This window comes from Cervus elaphus, chromosome 8, assembly GCF_910594005.1.
Source record: "Cervus elaphus chromosome 8, mCerEla1.1, whole genome shotgun sequence".
Taxonomy (NCBI): domain Eukaryota; kingdom Metazoa; phylum Chordata; class Mammalia; order Artiodactyla; family Cervidae; genus Cervus; species Cervus elaphus.
In genome coordinates, this window is record NC_057822.1 from 35,996,323 (window position 1) to 36,017,159 (window position 20,837).

The 20,837-nt window shown below is 35.9% G+C and overlaps 1 protein-coding gene across 1 annotated transcript in view; it reads right to left on the bottom strand.

Annotated features, from left to right (window-relative positions):
• CPS1 (carbamoyl-phosphate synthase 1) overlaps positions 1-20,837 on the bottom strand; it is a 140,022-nt gene that overhangs the window by 80,127 nt on the left and 39,058 nt on the right. The window contains exons 8-18 of the mRNA XM_043910158.1: positions 19,216-19,344; positions 18,551-18,657; positions 17,542-17,680; positions 16,845-16,922; positions 15,125-15,223; positions 13,250-13,345; positions 9,904-10,093; positions 8,456-8,613; positions 6,856-6,984; positions 3,680-3,824; positions 1,706-1,916 (exon numbers count right to left, since the gene is read on the bottom strand). Coding sequence (XP_043766093.1) covers positions 1,706-1,916; positions 3,680-3,824; positions 6,856-6,984; positions 8,456-8,613; positions 9,904-10,093; positions 13,250-13,345; positions 15,125-15,223; positions 16,845-16,922; positions 17,542-17,680; positions 18,551-18,657; positions 19,216-19,344 — 1,481 coding nt within the window. The remainder of the gene's footprint in view (positions 1-1,705; positions 1,917-3,679; positions 3,825-6,855; positions 6,985-8,455; positions 8,614-9,903; positions 10,094-13,249; positions 13,346-15,124; positions 15,224-16,844; positions 16,923-17,541; positions 17,681-18,550; positions 18,658-19,215; positions 19,345-20,837) is intronic.

Consider the following 20,837-nt stretch of genomic DNA (forward strand, 5'->3'; position numbering starts at 1 on the left):
CATCAGGGTATAAAGCATACCTGATTGTTGGTTCTGTATGAAAATTTAATAGCTCCTTATAAAACATAGTGAGTCATAACAAAGTACAGAGGCTTGAATCACAAAAGAGTTCACTCTCTATGCCTGACATGCAGTGTTACAACTGCCAACCTTCAACTCTTCAGTCCAAAATCAATAGTTTCCTTGATAAATAAAGTACTCACTTGTGTGTAACCTTCACTAAGGATCTACAAAATATTCTTTTATAAAAATATATACATGAGAAGACAGTGGAGTTAGCTGGTACTACGGCATATGTGGGCTTCCCAGCTAGCTCAGTGGTGAAGAATCCGCCTGCCAATGCAGGAGATGTGGGTTTGATCCCTAGGTCAAGAAGATCCCCTGGAGAAGGAAATGGCAACCTATTCCAGTTTTCTTGCCTGGAAAATTCCATAGACAGAGGTTCATGGGGTCACAAAGAGTTGGACATGACTTAGCGACTAATCAACAACAATAACAATGGAGTATGTGATGATCATAAAATGCAGTCCTTGAAAGTTTGGGTCCTTGCATTGTCTCCAAATTATCTTTGAACTTTGGGTTCTTTACACAACTAATTTTCTGGAAACTTGATTATACTCTTCTGGAATGTCAGTTTGGGTAATTGTATTTGAAAAATCAATCCATAGAACTATAGAATTATATATGAGTCCTTTAGTACAACTTCCCAATCTAACAAGAGAGGAAAATGACAGAGACAATATTGATGTATCCAAAGTCCCACAGTCAGTGGAAGAATGAAAAGGATAATTCAGGTTCCCTGACTCTTGTTTAGGTCAACACTCTTTAACACTCCATGAAGCACTGTGTAGTTACATAAAAATAACTTTGTGTGTGCTCAGTTGCTCAGTCATATCTGACTCTGTGACCCCATAGACTATAAAGCCCACCAGGCTCCTCTGTCCATAGGATTCTCCAGGCTAGAATACTGGAAAAGGTTGCCATGCCCTTCTCTAGAGGATCTTCCCAGCCCAGGGACTGAATCGGGGTCTCCTGCATTGCAGGCAGATTATATACCATCTGAGCCACCACCAAGGAAGCCCCCAAAATATCTTTAGAGGTAAATATATTTTCATTTAAATGGCATGGAATTTAAATACCAGATGTTAAATATAGCAATAGATACAAAAGGCATTAAATAATTTTCCTCCCAGTTTTGCTTGCCAGCAGTTGTTAAACAGATATAAATTCCTTTAGTTGTGAGATTTACTTATAGACAAACCCCGTGTTGTTTGGTCTTGTGAAGTTTTGCTGAAATAAAATAATGCGTATTACATCCTTGAGTCAAGAGAACTATATTTTTTGTCTACCGCTTGCTATACACCTGAAAAAGCTAGTTGAGGACTAAAATTAAGGATTAATTTGCACTTTTTAACAACATCTGCAAAGTGCAATTAAGAAGCAGATTTTTCGCAGCCGGTTTTGACCACCCAGATTTTGATTAGTTTATGATTAGCCAGCAAACAAAGCCAGCTCACAAAACCGTTTGCCTCAATCTGGCAGCAAGCTCATTAATAACCACGTTCATAGAGGACGTGACTGGGAGCCAGCCTACAGAAATGGGGACTATAATTTGCAAATGCAGCACAGTCTTTCACTAGCTGTCACTATTCCAAATCAGTCTGTAAAGAATCTGCAGACCTATGGTCAATCGTTCTGGTCTCACCCGGTAGCCTTTGAGGCCAAGGCAGAGCTTCGGGACAATCTGGCATTCACTTCAATGATGCAGTATTCCATTGAGGTAGGATGAAGGGCAAATTGGATGTTGCATTCACCCACGATGCCCAAGTGGCGAACGACATTGATTGAAACACGTCTCAACAACTGAAACTCTGCATTGGAGAGCGTCTGGGCAGGGGCCACAACCACGGAATCACCTGTACATCCAAGAAACACTTGTTATTTGGTAGCATATCTAAACAATCAACTTTAGTGACTTAACAATCCATTTGCATGACCCAAGACATAGACTAGGCTAAGGGTTTGCTGGGAATAGAATTATCTTAAGGAAATACATACAAGGCATGTTCCCTCCAACTGTTTCACCTATATTACTCAGACAATAGACTATACAGTCCATGGAATTCTCCAGGTCAGAATATGGGAGTGAGTAGCCTTTCTCTTCTCCAGGGGATCTTCCCAACCCAGGGATAGAACCTAGGTTTCCCACATTGCAGGCAGATTCTTTACCAGCTGAGCCACAGGGGAAGCCCAAGAATACTGTAGTGGGTAGCCTTATTCCTTCTTCAGTGGACATTCCCAACCCAGGAATCAAACCGGGGTCTCCTGCATTGCAGGCAGATTCTTTACCAACTGAGCTATCAGGAAAGCCCATTACTCGGACACGTTTACAGAAATCACTCTAAGCTTTCCCAAACGCATCCAGCAATCAAGGCTTAGTCATCTACTTACTTGATTGACATTAACTTCTTCAGTTTCTCTTCTCTGTATCATAAATCATCTCTCAAGTTCTTCCTTCCGTAAAATATCAATTCCTCTTCACCTAGACTGGCTCATCCGTCAATTTTCTGTATCACATCCCTTCCCATTTTCTTACTTCTCTCCCATCACAGCTCCCTGTATCTTCAATCCGTTATTCCTCACCATCCTTTCTGCCCACAGACAAGCTCTAGTCACTACAAGCTCAAGAAGCCCCTCTCCCAACTGCCAGATCGTTACAAGAAACATCTCTCTCATTCCTTAATGACTAAACCTCTTAAAAGTTTACTAGTCTACTCATCACTCTAGCCATATAATTCCTTTCCACATAGCTCACATAACCAACCCTGCATTCAAACTGTTCTCTTAAACATCCAAAAGCAACATTAAATCCTCATCCTTGACCTTTCATAGTATTTGCTACAGTCAAAAATCAAAGCTCTTTTACAAAATTTGTGCCTACATTGGCTTACTTGGTAACTATCACTCCTTTTTCTTCAACACTAATCCTTTATTTTTCTTCTGCCCAATAAATCCATTTCCCAGGGTTTGATCATTGACCCTAGTTTTCTTTCTACACCTGTGGTCTCAAATACTTAGTCTATGCTTCCAGTTTTCACTATTTCCTTTATACCAAGACTTCCAATAACCTTGCATTAACTTCTTTACTTCTATCCTTTTTCTTGAATTACAACTGCATATTCTCAAACCTCTTTTAGAGATTTCCACTCACCCTTCAAATTTAGCATTTCTAAATCCTAAGTTATCATCTTTGCCTTCTTGTCTAACTAGCTTCACTTCCTGAGAAACCTATTTATTTCATCTATTCCTATTTACTGTAGCTATTTTCCTATTCACTTGGTGACTAAAACTCGGTCTGCCTTAAGCCTTCTTAATCTCATGCCCTACTTCTCAACATCAAGTCTTACAATACCTTCACTATATTGCTTATATTTGACCCCTTCCTCAAGTGAAATCAAGATAATAATACATCCCCTACTTCAGAGAGTTTTTCTGAAGATGAAATTAAATATGGGAGTGTTTTCAATACTGTGAAATGGGATATATATGTAAAATTTTATCACTATTGTGCCCACTAAGAATAGTAATTTAAAGAAAAACAACTTAATAGCAAGTGCTTTGAGCCATCAGAGACATGAGTTGAAGGCATTATCATAGTGCTTGAAGATTCCTTGCCTACCTGTATGAACACCCATGGCATCAACATTTTCCATGTTACAGACAGTGACACAATTGTCATTAGCATCTCGGACCACTTCATATTCTATTTCTTTCCAACCTGTCACTGACTTCTCCACCAGAATCTGGTTGGTCATAGCAAAAGCCTGGAAATTGGTGAAAAAAGAAATCAAAGAGTGAGAAAGGGACTAGCTTTGATGTATTTGGCAAAGCGCCCCAGCCTAAACCCTGGTCCCACTGAAGTCTCAAGCCTAGTCTCTATCCTTTTCTATGCTCCAGAAGGCACCATGTGTCAGAAAATCAGTGAGGTACTAGGAATAGCATCCTGCAGTGAATATGCTTGATTTATATTATTGAGGCTTGCCATTCAAAGTGCTGATATGACATTAAATCAAACTAATTTAGGCAAAAGAGAAAATAATTGAGCAATCAGGCAAAGGAAAATGAAATTATTTCAGTAGCTAGGCTTCTGTGAAACCAGAAAATGTGATAAGTGCAAATAAATATGGAAAAATAAGTCTAAAGACTCTGTCTTTCTCTAAAATAGCTGAGGATGCTTTGTAAAGAACATACACAATAAAAGTCAGTTGATGTTGATGAGGAGAAGAAAGGAGATGATGATGGTTGTAAACAGTTAGCCAAGATGGCATATGAAACTTGGGAATTAGAAGAATCATATGCAGCTTTTATTATGGGTAATCACTGCCTAAGTGCTTAAATATTGAGTCATATATCATGCATGCCTGATTAAACAGATATGAATTAGTATAATTATCATTCCTTATTTACTCTGTACCCATTGGTGAGAAGAATGCTGAACCCAAAATCTGAAAGAGGCGGTCTCTAACCTTAGGACATTTAGTTGCTGAAAAATCCAAGGAAGAAATGTCCCTTTGTCTCATAATAGATTTGATTTGTGATGGTAATAAAAGCAACTGGACAAAGTCGTCTGAATTTTTTCAAATTATTAGCAGGTACCGTAATGAAATAATAACTCAATGTAAGTTATTCTGTGATGTGCCTCAACAGTATTTTTTTAACCTCAGTCAACACTACAGGCTCCAGCATATGCACTTGAAAATGTAACACTTTTGTCCTCACAGCTACCCATGATGAGGTTTTCAAAGTGGTTAAGAAACTCTGTAGACAGTGTGAACAACTTAATAATGATTAATTTATCATTTGGATTACCTGCTAATAGAAGAAATCTCAGAAACAAAGGAGATGAACGGGGGAAGCCTTCTGCATTCTAATGGAATAGAATGGACACAAGGACAATTAAGATCAGCTTCCATGTTGCCTCAGCTTCTTTTTCTTTCCAGTCTCAGATTTTATACAAAGATTAATTTAGGGACCTACATCAGGTTAATGCAGTTTCTAATGATGTTAAATATAATCTCAAAAGAGTAAGGAGTAGCTTGAAAGTGAAAGTGTTAGTCGCTCAATCGGGTCCGACTCTTTGCGACCCCACGGACTATAGCCTACCAGGCTTCTCTGTCCATGGGATCTCTAGGCAAGAATAAAGGGGTGGGTTGCCATTCCCTTCTCCAGGAGATTTTCCCAATTCAGGGATCGAGCCCAGATCTCCTGCACAGCAGGCAGATTCTTTTGCTTAGAATATAACAATACATATAGTTTTTCTCACGGGAAAAGCTAGCTGTATAAATAATTTTAAAGTATCCCATTCCAAAGTTAATCTTCATTGTAAATATTTTGGATGACTGAGTATTCACAGTGCTTTTATACTGTAAAAAATATTTTTAATTGAGAATAAATATGCATTGTCACGATTGGCAGCAATAACGAGGTTGTTAATATTAAAAACATTAGGAACATCTAATGTGCTAGAGGAAAAAATTGTATACCTCCATAAGCATCTTTTCTTTAAATGCATGATTCAGAAGTCCAGAATGGAAACAAGAAATATTTATATTAGATATGTTTCCCTTTGTGGGGGTTTGTTTTGGCAACTTTAGAAAAATTCAGTCCAAGTTTTGGACATGTAAATTTGCCATTGCAGTTATTTTGTTGTTGTTTATTTACTAAGTCTAAGTCTGACTGTTTTGCAACCCCATGGACTATAGCCTGCCAGGGTCCTCTGTCCATAGCATTTCCCAGGTAAGAATACTGGAATGGGTTTCCATTTCCTTCTCCAGAGGGTCTTCCCAACCCAAAGATCAAACCCATGTCTCCTGTTTGGCAGGTGGATTCTTTATCACTGAACCACCAAGGAAGCCCTGCAGTTATTTAAGTACATTTAACCTTATTTATCTATTCTCAAAATCTTACAACAACTCAAGGACCTCATTTTTTTGGTTTCACCCCAAAAATTAATGATAAAGGTATAAACTCTGCTTGATATTTACTCAACACCCCCCAAAATAGCCATCACAGTAATTCTGTCAGCTTTGTATCCATAACTGCCCCATGGAAAGTTATATGAGCCTCATGGGCACAAACACATTCATTAAGTGTGAGCAAAAGTCACTGCTTTCATGGAGCATGGTTTCTGTGTTAATATCTATTTTTTGGAGCATATCTGAATTTTCTCAAGATTTTTCCCTTTAATATTTAAGAAAAGAAGTATACAGAAATACGTTAGAGTGATTTTGCTGAAAAGTAAATTGTAAGCACTCAGATCTCACTTTTGCTTATATGTGTGTGTGGCGGTTGGCAGAGAAACCACTCATTCATGATACTGTGAAGTTTATACTGTATTTATTTTAGACACCTAAATGTGAGGTAAAGCTAAGCTGCTTGGTATGTTACGTTTTCCTTACTGGACACCATCCATGTCAAATTGTTTCAAAACATAACAGCAAAAAGGAATATTATATTCTTGGTGTTTTTTTTAACCACTAAAATAAGTTTAACATCATGCATGTTTTGGAGCAGATTTTGAAGCAGAGTGAGATGGAATTGGATTGGCTGCCTATCGAGATCAGCAGACAGTACAGTGAAGATGGATCTTGGGTTAATTCTGTGTCCAGTGTAAATAACTGCACTGTACTTCCATTTCAAAAGTGTCATCTCTTGGACAACAATTTAGAGATGTGGCAGTGATTTATAAACAGAGAAAAGGTCATTTTTTTTTAATCTATGTAACTTTCTTTAATTGAAAGAGTATATCAGGGAATTTTCTTGGTGGGTAAGAATTTGGTCTGCAAAAACACATACCTTTGTGCTGAGGTCCATTAAGGTCTCCCTATCAGGACAGATGCCTGAGCCTAACCCGCCCAGGGCGTAGGCAGAACGGATCATCACCGGGTAGCCAATGTTGTCTGCTGCCTTCAGCGCATCCTCAATCTGTCAACAAGAACACAGGCTCAAGGCTACAAATGCTGACCACACTAGCAGAAAAGACCAACCAAGAGAGTCTGGTGATTCAAGTGCATCAGTTTATTTGCAGAAAAAGACTATGTTCGATTATTCCCTCATCACCTTCTGAAAAGTATTATTTTAAGGATTTTAAGTTAAATTTTAGGATTTTTTAATGTATAGTGAAGGCTCTTTTCTAATCTCTTTGGGGTAAATTTTATATTGCAATATAAAAAATAAAACAATGACCAAAGGCAAAATAATTGTCATTAATTAGAGAATGAGGACCATATTGAAATTTTAAATTCAGTTTAAAAGTCTTCATCTCCTAACAAAACAAGGTTTGCTACTACAGAACCTAACTGGAATGCTATGTAGAACGAGAGTTTTCATTTTTCAAGTTCAGTCAGAGAGTAGTCCCAAAAGCTTGGAATTTTTTTTTTTAACTTACAGAATACAACATATGGTGGCTATATTTTTCTGTCATGGAATATTATTACTCTACCAATGGGAGTGTAATTACACCTTTCCCATATGCCTGTTTCTCATCCTAAGGAAGCAAGGACATAATTAAATCGGGCAATGAAAGACTAAATGTATGGCAGGAGCTTTCCAAATGTTCAGCAGAGCTATCCTGGGACTATTCCTGATTGACAGCTTTGCAACATGCTATGTACTTGATAACACTCTTGTCTGAAAACACACATAGCCCATTTTTAGTTGTCCCAGCAGTACCTGCCTTATCCCAGATTTGCCTGTTTCTACAATGGGGAAGTTGCATCAGAAACTGCTTCCACTACCCACATTTCACTGACTGTATGCCTGTAATCAGGAATAAAGTCACAGACAAAAGCAGATGTACAGAAAGTCTGACCTTTCCTGGCACCTGGTAGAAGCCTATCAATAGGTATAGGACACAATGGAACATGATTAAGAGAAATGCAAAACAAACTCTCCTCTTTAAACAACTAAGCCACAGGTTTCTCAATTATAAATATTACTGATTGGATCCAATGCCTTTTTTGTAGATTATTTTATTGTAAAACGTTTATTACATTCTAACAAAAAATGTAAAATCAATAATTTCCCATTTGCAGGACATTCTCACAAAGTGTGTGACTGATCCCAGGAAGAAGGTAAAAATTACTTTGGTGTTGCAAGTTGATATGGTTCTTTTTTTGATTCAGGAGATCTGGTACTCAGGGCACTTCAGCCAATGATAAACCACATCACCTGTGGGTGTATGCTTCCCTTTTCATAAAATAAAATATTAATATCTCTCCCTAATGTTTCAGTATTGAATGTTGCAATTAATACACAGTGTCTCTGAAGTACTAACACATTTCTGGAAGAAAATATATGCAAATACAACACTTCAGTATTTATCGGCATGACAAATCATTCTCTCTAAACGCAAGACACATAACGGTCCTGCTTCTCTAGAATAAAGATTTCTTACCGATTCCACTGCAAAGCTTGGAGCAATCTTTTCATTAATCTCATTCAGTTTGTCTGAGAACAGCTGTCTATCTTCTGTGGCCATAATGGATTCAACTGAAGTTCCCAGGACTTTCACGCCATATTCCTTGAGCACACCTCTCCTGAATAATTCCACTCCTACAGAAGAACAAAATAAATAAACTGATAAATAACAATAATAAATAAGCAAAATAAATCTGTTTTTTTAAATATCTTATGTTTTCTATAACAGATATCTGAATGCAACTTTTTTTTTTAAAATCTTAACTACAAAAAGCCCCCACTGGCCACAAAAGAATTACACTTAGGGTAGAGAAAAGCTTTGAAAGAAAAATTCTGAAGACATCTTAGCAAAATATTTTGTTGGTGCTAAAATATCTTCAGAATTTTTTTTCCAAAAAGTTTTTGTTGGTACTGGGCTTTTCAGTGGCACTACTGGTAAGGGACCTACCTGCCAATGCAGGAGGTTTAAGAGATGTGGGTTCGATCCCTGGGTTGGGAAGATCCCTTTGAGGAGGGTTTGGCAACCCACCCCAGTATTCTTGCCCACAAAATCCCATGGACAGAGGAGCCTGGAGGACTACTGTCCATAGGGTTGCAAAGAGTCGGACATGACAGAAGCTACTTAACACACACATGTACTTTGTTGGTGCTACTATTACATGTATGTTCACTTTTATTCTCAGAATAAAAATCATTATTCTAATTAATAAAAATCATAGGATTACTGTAAGGCTTAAGATTTTAGCATATTTCCTTTCCTTCTAAGTAAAGTCTATTCCTATAATGAACTTCTCTTATTTAACTAATCCCACTGATGTGGGTATCTATCTGGGCTAAAAGTTATCAACATTGTTTGTGTTCCCACTAATTTGATGTCTAATTTTGGCTGCTTTTTACAGTTGATGTACACATTACATCGCCAACTGCTTCCTGGAACTAGCAATAGGATTCTCAATAATGATCTATTTCTAAAGATTTAAAACATTTCAAATAGGACAGAGCTTGGACTCAGCAGTTGTGTGAAGGGATGATAGAGAGACTCATCTATGTGACCGTGAAAATATATGTGACACATAAGAGCACAGAGCACTTAATCAATGTTAATTCTCATTTTTCATTCATAATAGTTCCTGGAGTTTCACTGGAAGCAGAGAGAAGCAGTAGCATGGGACAGAGGAGGGGACTCAAAAAACCTACTTAACTACCACAAAGCATTAAAGCAAAAGGTTTCCCTTTTGTCCCCCAGCTGTTCTGGGAAATAAACTGGTAATATTCATCATGTGACATTATCAGGTGGCTGTTTGCTAAGCTTCCTCACACAGAGGAAAGCTTTTATGAACACACAGAGCACAACTGTTAAATAAATTTAAACAAATTGTTATATATAAGTAGATAACCCAAAACTCTGCAAATAAAAGAACTCACCACAATTCAGAGCTGTCTGGCCACCCATGCCTAGAATTAACCCATCTGGCCGTTCCGCTTTGATGACCTCTGTGACGAACTGAGGGGTGATGGGAAGAAAGTAGACAGTATCTGCTTGCTTTAAGCCCACTTCATTGGTTTGCACCGATGCAATATTTGGGTTCATCAGGACAGTTTTGACATTTTCTTCCTGAAAGAAACAAAAGGATCTAGAATCTTAACATGTGATCTAAAGAGAATAGTCATAATTCAAATGAAGAGTATTATTGGGTAACAAAATTTTAGGTTATTCCATGGGCTGCAGAGATCAGTAACAGGACCACTGTGAATGGTGTTAAAAGATGACAAACATTTGGTGAGAGGAAGAAAGAAAATTGCTTGCAAATAAAACTATCCAAAAAGAGCTGCTACCTAATGACAATCACTCTAAATTCCTTGTCACTACATGTATCAAGCAAAGCTGGAGATGTTTTCTATAGTATTTGACCAGAGGTCCGCAAATACTACGCAAATTTGCAGCTCAATTCAGAGCTCAATTCAGCCCTAAAAGAATAAAATATTCTGAATTTTTCTGAATGAATAAAATATAAAATGGGAAAAAAGACAACATCAAAACTGCTTCCTTTTCTAACGTTTCTTGAAAAATAACATTGAGCATGTGCTTTAAATGCAAGATAATGTATTCCCATTAGCTGGAAGCACTGAGAGCCTTCTGCTGGTTTCCATTTTCTTTAGATTTTCATGCTTGCTGTAGTGCTTTGACAAAGAGCATTATACAACTGTTTATACATATTATATAAAAAGGAAATGACCATATGGCAAAAAAAGAAAAAAGAAAAATTTGTGTGTATTTGGGTGTGTGAAGATATTCACAGCCCTATCTCATTTCTGACATCTGGAGAGACCCCTAAAATAATTCTTCATGTAGGGTACTAAGGATAATAACTTTATAAACCAGGATAAGGGTGACAGTTAGTAAAATAATTATTATGAAATATGGCCAGATGGTTCTATTTTTTACCCATCAGCATGTCAATTTTGAACTCTTCTAAAAAGTCAACAAAATATTCAAGTGAAAGTATAGAAATCATCCTTGAAGGCCCTACATATCCTTAGGGAGAGGGCCTGGATGAAAAATGAGATATATTTCATGCTACCTTAAATTTAAATAGTGCCTTAAAAGTTGTGATGTTCTTTTTACTTAATTTACATGATTTTTATAGCAAAAATGTGAAAGAAATTTTCACCTTACAGATGAAGAAATTGAGATTCAACAAGATTAAGTGACTTGCCAAAGATCACATAGGTGATAAAAAACAAAATTAGGACTGTAATCCAAGTCTTAGGATTCAAGTCCTATGTCCTTTCCTCAATATGAGTCCTCTCTAAGAACGTAAGGAATTGTTTTTTAAAAAGAGTATTATTAATAAAATATTAAATGGATACATATAGATAAGCATATGCATTTAAAATATAAGTTAGAATTTAAATAATTGAGTCCAAATGAAGAACACATCATTAACAGAAGTTATAGGTCTCACTGCTCTAGAAAAGTAACAACAGAAAAGTATATTTGTTAAGTATTTTCCTGAATGTGCCGTACAATGAATATAGCTATTTTTATAAATCAAATTACATAGGAAAAGGTCCCATAAATGCATGTAATGAGCTTCTATTCATTTTAAAACTTAGAAATAATTTCAAACCATCTTAATAAATTTACATCATTTTTTCTAATATAGTTCCAGCTATAATATATGCATAATCTAAGTTTTTAAATATTTAGTTCATAAATTCATCCCTATTAACCTCTTAATTAATCATGGTACTATATCTAATAATTCCTATTCTTCATCTAAAATGTATAACTTCACCTTTTGGATGCAATGCATATAAAAAATATTAACACAACCTATGAAAATATTAGTTCTTAATAAAACTACCAGATAGGATAAAAAAATTGCAGGCTAGTTAAATGTGTTCTAAACTCTGAACACATTTAAATTGTGTTCTAACCAATCTTAACCATTGGACACCCACTAATTATTTATCTAAAGATAAGTTTAACCTCAATACAGTGAAATAGAGGATGAGATGGTTGGATAACATTACCAACTCAGTGGACATGAATTTGAGCAAACTCTGGAAGATAGTGAAGGACAGGGAAGCCTGGCATGCTGCAGTCCATGGAGTCACAAAGAGTGGGACAGGACTGAGCAACTGAACTGAACTGAACTGTGAAATAAGGCACACGTTGAAAGTGTACACAAAAAGCATGTGTGCATGTGGGTGAACACACATGGGTGTATGGAGAAGAGTATTAAAAATAAAAACAAATGGAAAGAAGAGTAAATAAAGTATTTGGGGCAGGGGGCTGTGTCTATTTTCAACAGACATCTGTCGGGAGAAAAATCTCTGTATATAGAATACTGAATAAAATAAAGAGAAAAAGGAAAAATTTGGCCATCTTTCATGTTGGTGGGCCTCTTGCTGCCTTCCCTATGTAGCTCTCTCCTAGCCAAGTCTCTTTGTAAGAGTGGCTTGATACCACAAAGACTGGGGCAAGGTCTCAGAGAGCGCACATTGCCTTTGGATGGCCTGATTAACACTAACATGTGGACTATTCTGGAAATAAGGACACCAAAGAGAAGCCAAGTTAGTTCTTCAACAGAAGTAGCATACATGTACAGTGAGTTTTCTACAGGTTTATTTTACTATGATAAAGATGGGGGAGATTTCCAGAGACTGAAGAAACAGGGAGGATATTCTTCGCAACTTAGTTAGCAAACCCTCTATTCCACTCGAAAATCCAGTTATACCATCCTGGTAGGTCTCCAGTCCAAGTCACAGATGGTGAAATTAGGTAGCCCACAATAACTTCTAAAGCTTGGACAAAAGGCATTGTTGCCTTTGCTCCTCTGGTTGGATCTTCCCCGTTTCAACCGAAGAGAAGCCTGAAGCATCCCTTAGAACATTCAAAGTACTTTACAGCACCAGGTATGCCCAAATTCTCTTTCACACAAAAGACAAATATGCTTTAAAAGCTCACTGCCTTAACAAGTAATATCTATAGTGTAGACTTATATGTTTTTAGTTTAAATAGGGATATCTTAGATAAATTTGTAGATCAATCCAGTCTTCTTAATTTGCAGGTGTGCACAGTTGAGAAAGTTAAAAATCTTGTCTGTGATCAAACTTCCTTTTATATAAGATGTGTAAGGAATAGTGAAGGAAATTAATTATAATGACTTTGAGAAGAGGTAGTGTCATAAATCTAAATCATAAAATACTAATTAGACTCATTAAAGGGAGTATATTAATTCCAGGAAAGATCATGGTCTCTCACCTTCATGGCTTTTACAGCTTGCGATCCTGAGTAATCAAATTCACCTGCCTGACCAATGGACAGACCTCCTGATCCTAGGATAAGGACTTTGGAAACCTGTAAGCAATAAAAAAATGACATCACTTTTATTACTAATATGGGGAAATAAGTCATTTTTAAGTATGATAAATATAAACTATATTATCTGGCTTTATGTGGGGATTTAAAGTACAATGTTTTGAAATATACAACACATGAGTAAAAAGATCAACAATGTAAACATCTCGAAAAGAAATTTCCAAAGATCATGAAGCTTTTTTCACTTAAGCAAAAAATTTTTGGAAGAGGTCTACATTTTATTTAAACATATATAAATATCTAAAAATAACTACATATATATGGAAAATGTATATCTATATGTGTTTATAGTAAATATAATTTGTATATAATTTTTAGATAATCGCCTTAAATTTTAATTGGCTAAATGTATTATTATTCCATGGGTTTCTGCTGGACAAATAATGGGCATAAACGGAAACAAGCCTGTGAACCTTTCCTAACAAATGAAGAGAAAATCCAGAAGGCAAGGGGAAACAGGGACACCTTTATATTTACATTTTGCCTTTACTTTGTGGTTCAATCCAGAAATATTTACAGAAAATACAATAATAAAAAGATCATGTTTTAGCTACATACTGGAATTCATACAAGTTATACATATGACTTCAAGCAAGTAATAATACTGCTTTTTTTTAACCACAACTGCCAAGCCATTTAGAGGAAGATGTTCTAGGTCACTAAGAGACAAGGACTTAGGAAACAGTTTGTATTAATGGAGTGCCTACTATGTGTAATGCAATGTAGAATCCCAAGTTCCCCTTTACCTCACCATTTAAAAAAGGAAGGCATCTGAAAAGTATGAGTTGATATTATGAGAAAAACACTATATGGTGGATGGCTTCGTTAGCTATGGAGCACCCACAGTTTGGTTCCACATTGAGTGGCTGGATTACCTCCAATCTTTCCATCTCAGTAAAAGAGGCTGTCATAGAAATCTTTAAAACAAACTATCTAATTCAACTTATCATTTTATGTAAGCATATAAATCAAGTATTTTTATTCATGATAAGAGGATTTTACATATATGTGTATACATGTGTGTGTATATATACACATATATAATAAATATATATGCATATATGTACATGTATGTATGTACATATACATATATAATATATATGTATATGTACATATATAAAATACATATATACACATATATATGTGTATATGTACTTAAAAATACACCTATAGCCTTCTACATTTTATGTAATAATGAATTGTGTGTGCCCTAACTTTGAAAGAAATGAGTGAAACCTTTTCATATTAACATACATATTCAAACAAATAAGGATTCAAGTCTTAGGCTATATTAATCCTTATCTATCTGCTCTTTAGAGGTAAAACAATATTATTCCACTCATGATGTTAAATAATAGATCTTCTAGTTAAAAAAATGTGACCATCTATAATGACTATAGTCTGAACTGTATCTCAAACATGCATTGGGCTCTGGTTTATTGAGTAATGGACAATCTATCAAATTTGAAATTAAATTAAATCTTACTCTTTATTAAATTATTTTTATTAAAAATGTTCTAGAAGAGATGAATTTTAAAAGACATGATTTTTAAATCACAACATGAAGATTCCAGTGAACATCCAACGACTCATGTAGAACAGACCAAATAGTTAGCTGCTAAAGTGATGGGTGATTGCAATATTACCAATCGTCTTTCATAGACATCAAAACAGATTACTTCATTCACTTAATAAAGGCATCGCACAATAGAGAAAATTCAAAATACGTACACCAAAAAGAAGCCCACATATACTGACCTCAACTCGAGATGCTACTAGGCCTGGCTTCGGTAGCACCGATGTAATGGTGGTTCCTTTCTCCTTCTTTATCAGTGAGAAAAAGGAATCAAACAGGTACTAGAAAAAATAGAGCCAACTAGTTAGAAGTTTCAAAACTCACAAAATTGTCACTTAAAATATAATATGTCCAGTTCAACTTGAACTTTAGATAAGCAACAAATAACTTCTTAGGGTAAGTATTCTTATGCAATATTTGTTTGGGGGTGGGGGTTGCCAAAGCTAGCAAAACTAAATATTTACTGCTATAAGAATTAGATCAAATAAACACTTCTAACTGCTCATGTTAAATCCTATTAAAAGAACATTTTCAGCGGACAATGAACATTTCAGATAATGCCTTCTGAGAATGTCATTTTCAGCCCCTTAATTATGAAGCATTTTCTTCTTCTAAATAAAACTCTAGCTATGCAAAAAAAAAGAAAAAAGGAAGCTATATTACTTATGCACCCTACAGTGAGAAATAACTGGATTTTTAAATTGTCTATCAGGTCTAAAAATATCTCTAAAGATTGTGTTACATATACAAATATTTCTAAGATTCATAAGCTTTACAATGAATTTATTTCCACTGTTGCATTAGACATGACAAATTTCAACAAATATATTCATTTTGCAACTATTTGGCAGAAAAAAAGAACTAAGTGAGACCAGATATCACATATCTTAATTTCAGTGTTCCTAATCTGAAGTACTAATATAGGCAAATAATTTAAATTTTAAGTTAAAAAAGTATTTAGCACACAGTAGGCAATAGATGTATATGTATGCAACTAAATTTTATTTTTGAGTGTAGGTAATATTGTACTGACTTTGGCTATTAAGAACCATTCTTTCCTAATAATATTAAAATAAGAACAAAATATAAATATCTGAAAAGGGCAATTCAGGGATGAGGAAGTAGAGTCTACAAAGGGAAAATTCCTATTCTCCTCTTCATTTTGCCCAGCTGTCTTTTCTGGGAGCATCTGCTGACAAGGAAGTATTGCCAATATCACTACTGCAGGCCCTAGCATGTATAAGAGGAAGAGTCACTTCAGACTTCCCAGACTTTTCTGAATATCTCCACAAGCCCTTTTTGGAAAGATGTTCTTGAACACTGAACCAAAAACTCACACAAAAAAGTAAAAATATTAAATTAAAAACAAAACTCCTCTAGGCATTCCTTATGGTTCTTTGCTTAAGCGATCTGACTCATATGTGTGTGAAAGCGTACCTTCCCCACTCCCCACAACCCTGCTCTTCTTCTTGCTCCTGTTGCTGTTTATTTTCCCTTTATGGCTACACAACCAGTTGCCATAGGGATTTTTGTGAACTCACAGATGGGGGATTAAAATTTCATTTCAGTTATGAGAACCAGAGAGCAAGAGGGAATTCATTTGCATAGTGCAACAATTGTAAATTTCAGAACTAAATATATTAAAATGATAATCATTTAAATAAAAATCACATTGCATTAGTTTCTTAAGGGCTTTTCGACTTCAATTTTTAAAAAGACTGAAGTTTCCTCCATGATAATCATGGGGAAATTTTTCAAACAACACAGGCATTATCAGAGCACTCTTTTTAAGAATGTTCTGTACCGAGACCACCTAGGTAATTATTTTGGTTTCTCAATTTTTCATACATTTCTGTTTGTAAAAAATGTTACTATGTAATAGACCTCATCTTTCTGACATACCTCAGTGTCTGTTGGCCCTGGGCCGACTTCTGGGTGGAACTGCACACCAAAGAAGGGTTTGCTCTCATGCATAATCCCCTAAAGGAATAAGAAATTGGAAGAAATTCATACAGTAACAGTGAATGTCAACCAGGAATAGGTATGAATCAGCGGACAATGATGTTCAAATTTTCAAAACTAGGTTGAAAGTTTGAGAACGTTCAAAAAATAAACAGTACTAATAGAAATAAACCAATAAAGACTCAACTGATGTGGTTCCCCTATTTAAAAAAAAAAAAAAACTAGCTTGTTCTATAACATTTCAGGCCCCTCTAGGCTCTGATCAGAATCAACTCAAATCCTCTTCTTTTCTCCAACTCCTAAATTACTTCTCCAAAGGTTTCTCAAAGGCTACTTCAGTGCTGAGACGCAAAGACCTGCCTAGACTGGTCCCAAACAGATCTCCTTCCACCAATCACCCATTAGCAATGAATGTGTGAGACAGTCATTGATTAACCACTCAAATTGTGGATCTTTAATGAGTCAACTGGCAAGGGAATAAGACAGAAATGACTTTTTTTAAAAGCAGAGGGCTATGGAAAATAATCTATAACAAGAATTATTCCACATACATACCCTAGAAAAGCCCACATAAATAAGGGAAAGGTATTTTCAAAACAGAGTACTAAAACTCCTGAATTTATCTTCACTCACTTACCTCATTTGTTTGATCATTAACGTTCACAAAAAGTGGTTTCCAGCCAGCAGGAAGGGTGCTGTCCAGGGCATAGCCGTGATTCTGAGCAGTAATGAAAGCCTGTCTGTTTGTGATATTCAAAACAGGTTGATTCTGCCCTCTGGATAGAAGAGGTGAAAAAGAATATAGAAAAGGAAAAGCAAAGAAAATAACATAAATGCTCTAGACGTAAAATAGAGAGCAAGTAAAGCCTATTAAAATTCAAAAGTTTCAGTTGCTCAGTGAAAAATTACTCCATGAGAAAAATCACAGATTGTTAATCCCAATAATTTTAGCAAATTTTTTTTAAAATCAATTCAGGAAGCTTTGTTGTGTGCTAAATATCAGGTCTATTAAACTTATATGATCGGTTTTATAAAAAGGGAATTGCACTCATAACAAAAAGTTAAGATATGCTTACTAGCTTAAAGACAGACAAATATAAACAATTTCTTTCAAGGGTGCTACAGTAATTTTAAGCTATAGGAGAGTACTCGGGGGATAATAAAGAGGTTACTCCTCAGTCCTGAATCATTTTGAATTATAATTCATGTGGGTGGACTGGGAGAGAAAGTTCCATGTTGAACAAATTAACATCATTTAGGGTAAGGAAGTAAAACCAATAGGATCTGAAGATTTCTGGGTTCTTGAGTTATACTAGTTTCATAATATTGTCAGTGCTCTGAAATCAAGCTTAAAATCCGAAAAATTTCCCTTGGAATAGCATTTGATTGAGTATTATAGCTTCAATTTATGTCAAGGAAAGGAAAATAACTTTAAATTGTGACCAAGTTATCGTTAGAGAAGACTGCCTTTCCAAAATGTGATAAAAATGGTATCAGGTAGTCAGACAACTGTGAACCATGTAATAGTGTGGTTATCTATTTATTCTGAAGAAAATGGAATGTAAGTTCTCTAAGCCTTTTTGGTTTAGTTACTAACAGTATTTCAGAGCCAGTCTGACATGTAAACAGAAGTATAATTCCCTTACCTGTTGGCCATGGACATCTTGTAGACTTCGGCACCAGCAGCCAATCCTGTTATTAAATTTCCTGTACTGATTCCAAATAATGGTTCCTTGCGATCACTCTCTAAGATCTAAATTAAGAAAAAAAGGTTATTAATCCAAAAGATCAGGTCCAAAAAAAAAATACAACCTCTGAAGAAGTAAAATAATGCATCTTTTCCCCCCTTAATTTGCAAGGTAAAGAAAATAGTAATTGAATAAAAAGTTAGATTATGAATAAGGACAGGATTGACAATTTGCAAGCAATAAAATTCAATAGAATGTACTCAACATCCAGACTAAATTAAATCTAGTTTAATATTTCTCTAGAAACGCGAAAGTCTTATAGGTCCCAAGGTCATGGTGAGTGACACAAGTTACCATTTTACAGTTGTTCAGACAACACATTTGGAAATCGAACTCCAGTTCTCAACACTCACGGACACAATCCCAGCTACGCTGCCTGACGGTCTTTGCTCTTTCTCCTGTAGAACTCTCTCCTGGCTAGTTCCCCCTATACACTATCTGTGCTGACATTACCTCAAAAGTCACAAACAGAAGTACTAAAAATATTTTTGTATAAATAAAGTACATTACAGAACAGACTCCCTCCAGTTCACACACAGACACACTCTCCAGGTTCACTATACCTTTTTGACATTCTGAATTAGTGGTTGTGCAAGAGCTGGGTTGCCAGGCCCTCCAGCAATTAAAAGCCCATCATACTCCATCTTGGTGAAATCATGATTCCAAGGCACTACATGCACTTCTGCCCCTCGCTGGAGAAGAAACACAAGAATGGTCAATTGGGGACTTCCCTGGTGGTCCAATGGTTAAGACTTCACCCGCCAATGCAGGGAGTATGGGCTCAGTCCTTGGTTGGGGAGCTAAGATCCTCATGGCCAAAAAAACAGAACATAAACCACAGGAGCGATTTTGTAACAAATTCAATAAAGATTTAAAAATGGCCCACATCAAAAAAAGAAAAAGAAAAAACTTTTTAAAAAAGAATGGTCAATTTAATAATATTTTTCTTTGCCAAAGTGCTTATCCTTCTCTTCGCTAATTATTCCCTAAAGGGAAGGGAAACAGAGTACATGATCCAAATAAATAATGCTAAGCATAAATTCTTTAGGGTGACATATTTTGTGGGGTATAAAGGGACCCTACAATAAAATGTGGAAAAAATAGCATTTAAGTTTTGATTCTGAAAAAATAGATAATGCACTTTCCCATACTTCCTCTCACTTCAGGAGGTTGCAAACCTAAAGGCTTCATGACTGGGCACACAAGAATGCAGGTTATCTTCACTTACTCCAGGAAAGGGAGTGGCAAAACAGAAGATGAACCCATTTCCTCCAATATTTATTCTGGTCCACCTCTCACCTTTTTCAATTCCTCATTTTTTTATCTTACCAAATTTTAATCTGCCTTCTTTCCTGGGTTTTTTCATATCTGTATTCTAATAGAAAAATTAGAACTTTTCTATACAAAAGTGGATGGAAGATGGCTTTGATTGTTTTGCTAGAAGCATTTAGCAAGACAAGAATTTGAGAGAAAGAAGTTTCTTTGGAGAAGTTTCCAAGAAATACTAATAGCAAGCAACATGGTGAAAGACCCTAATGAAGTACGCATTATCAATCAGATACCACAATGCACAAATACAGCTTCGGCTCACTGGGGAACTCTGAGAGCCAGTATAGAATGTTCACCTAAAAACAGCCTACCCGTGTGGCAAAGGAGCTGGGGAATTGACACTGTCATTGATTGGGGCTGCTCCAGGGATCATTAATTCTACATCATTTCCTGCCTGCCAGCAGCCTCCAACCAACCCAAGAGAGCCCTCAGGCAACAAGATGCAGACACTTGCAATTGGAAGATGGACAAAATGACTTAAAATGATAAAATAAGAGGGTCATATGGCTAAGCCATCTACAGCATCTACTGTTTAAGAGTCCATGCGCATTTTTGTTAATAAAATTAATCAGTGCTTGTGCCATGTATCAGAATATCAATCAGTAAGTGAAAAGAACAGTCATCATTTTCTTCTGTGTGTTGTAGCCTTTGAGCATTTTTGGGGTTTTTTTTTTATGAAAAAGTTAAAATTTATTTCAAGGAAACCAAAGCATCTATGTATATGCTGTCCAGTTTGGTTGCCACTAACCACAAAGGTTTTTAATAGCAATCTACATCTCTAGTTTTAACAGGGATAAATGTATTATCTCACAGACCAAAGGCAGCGAGACTATATCATCTGACATTCTGAGAAAGT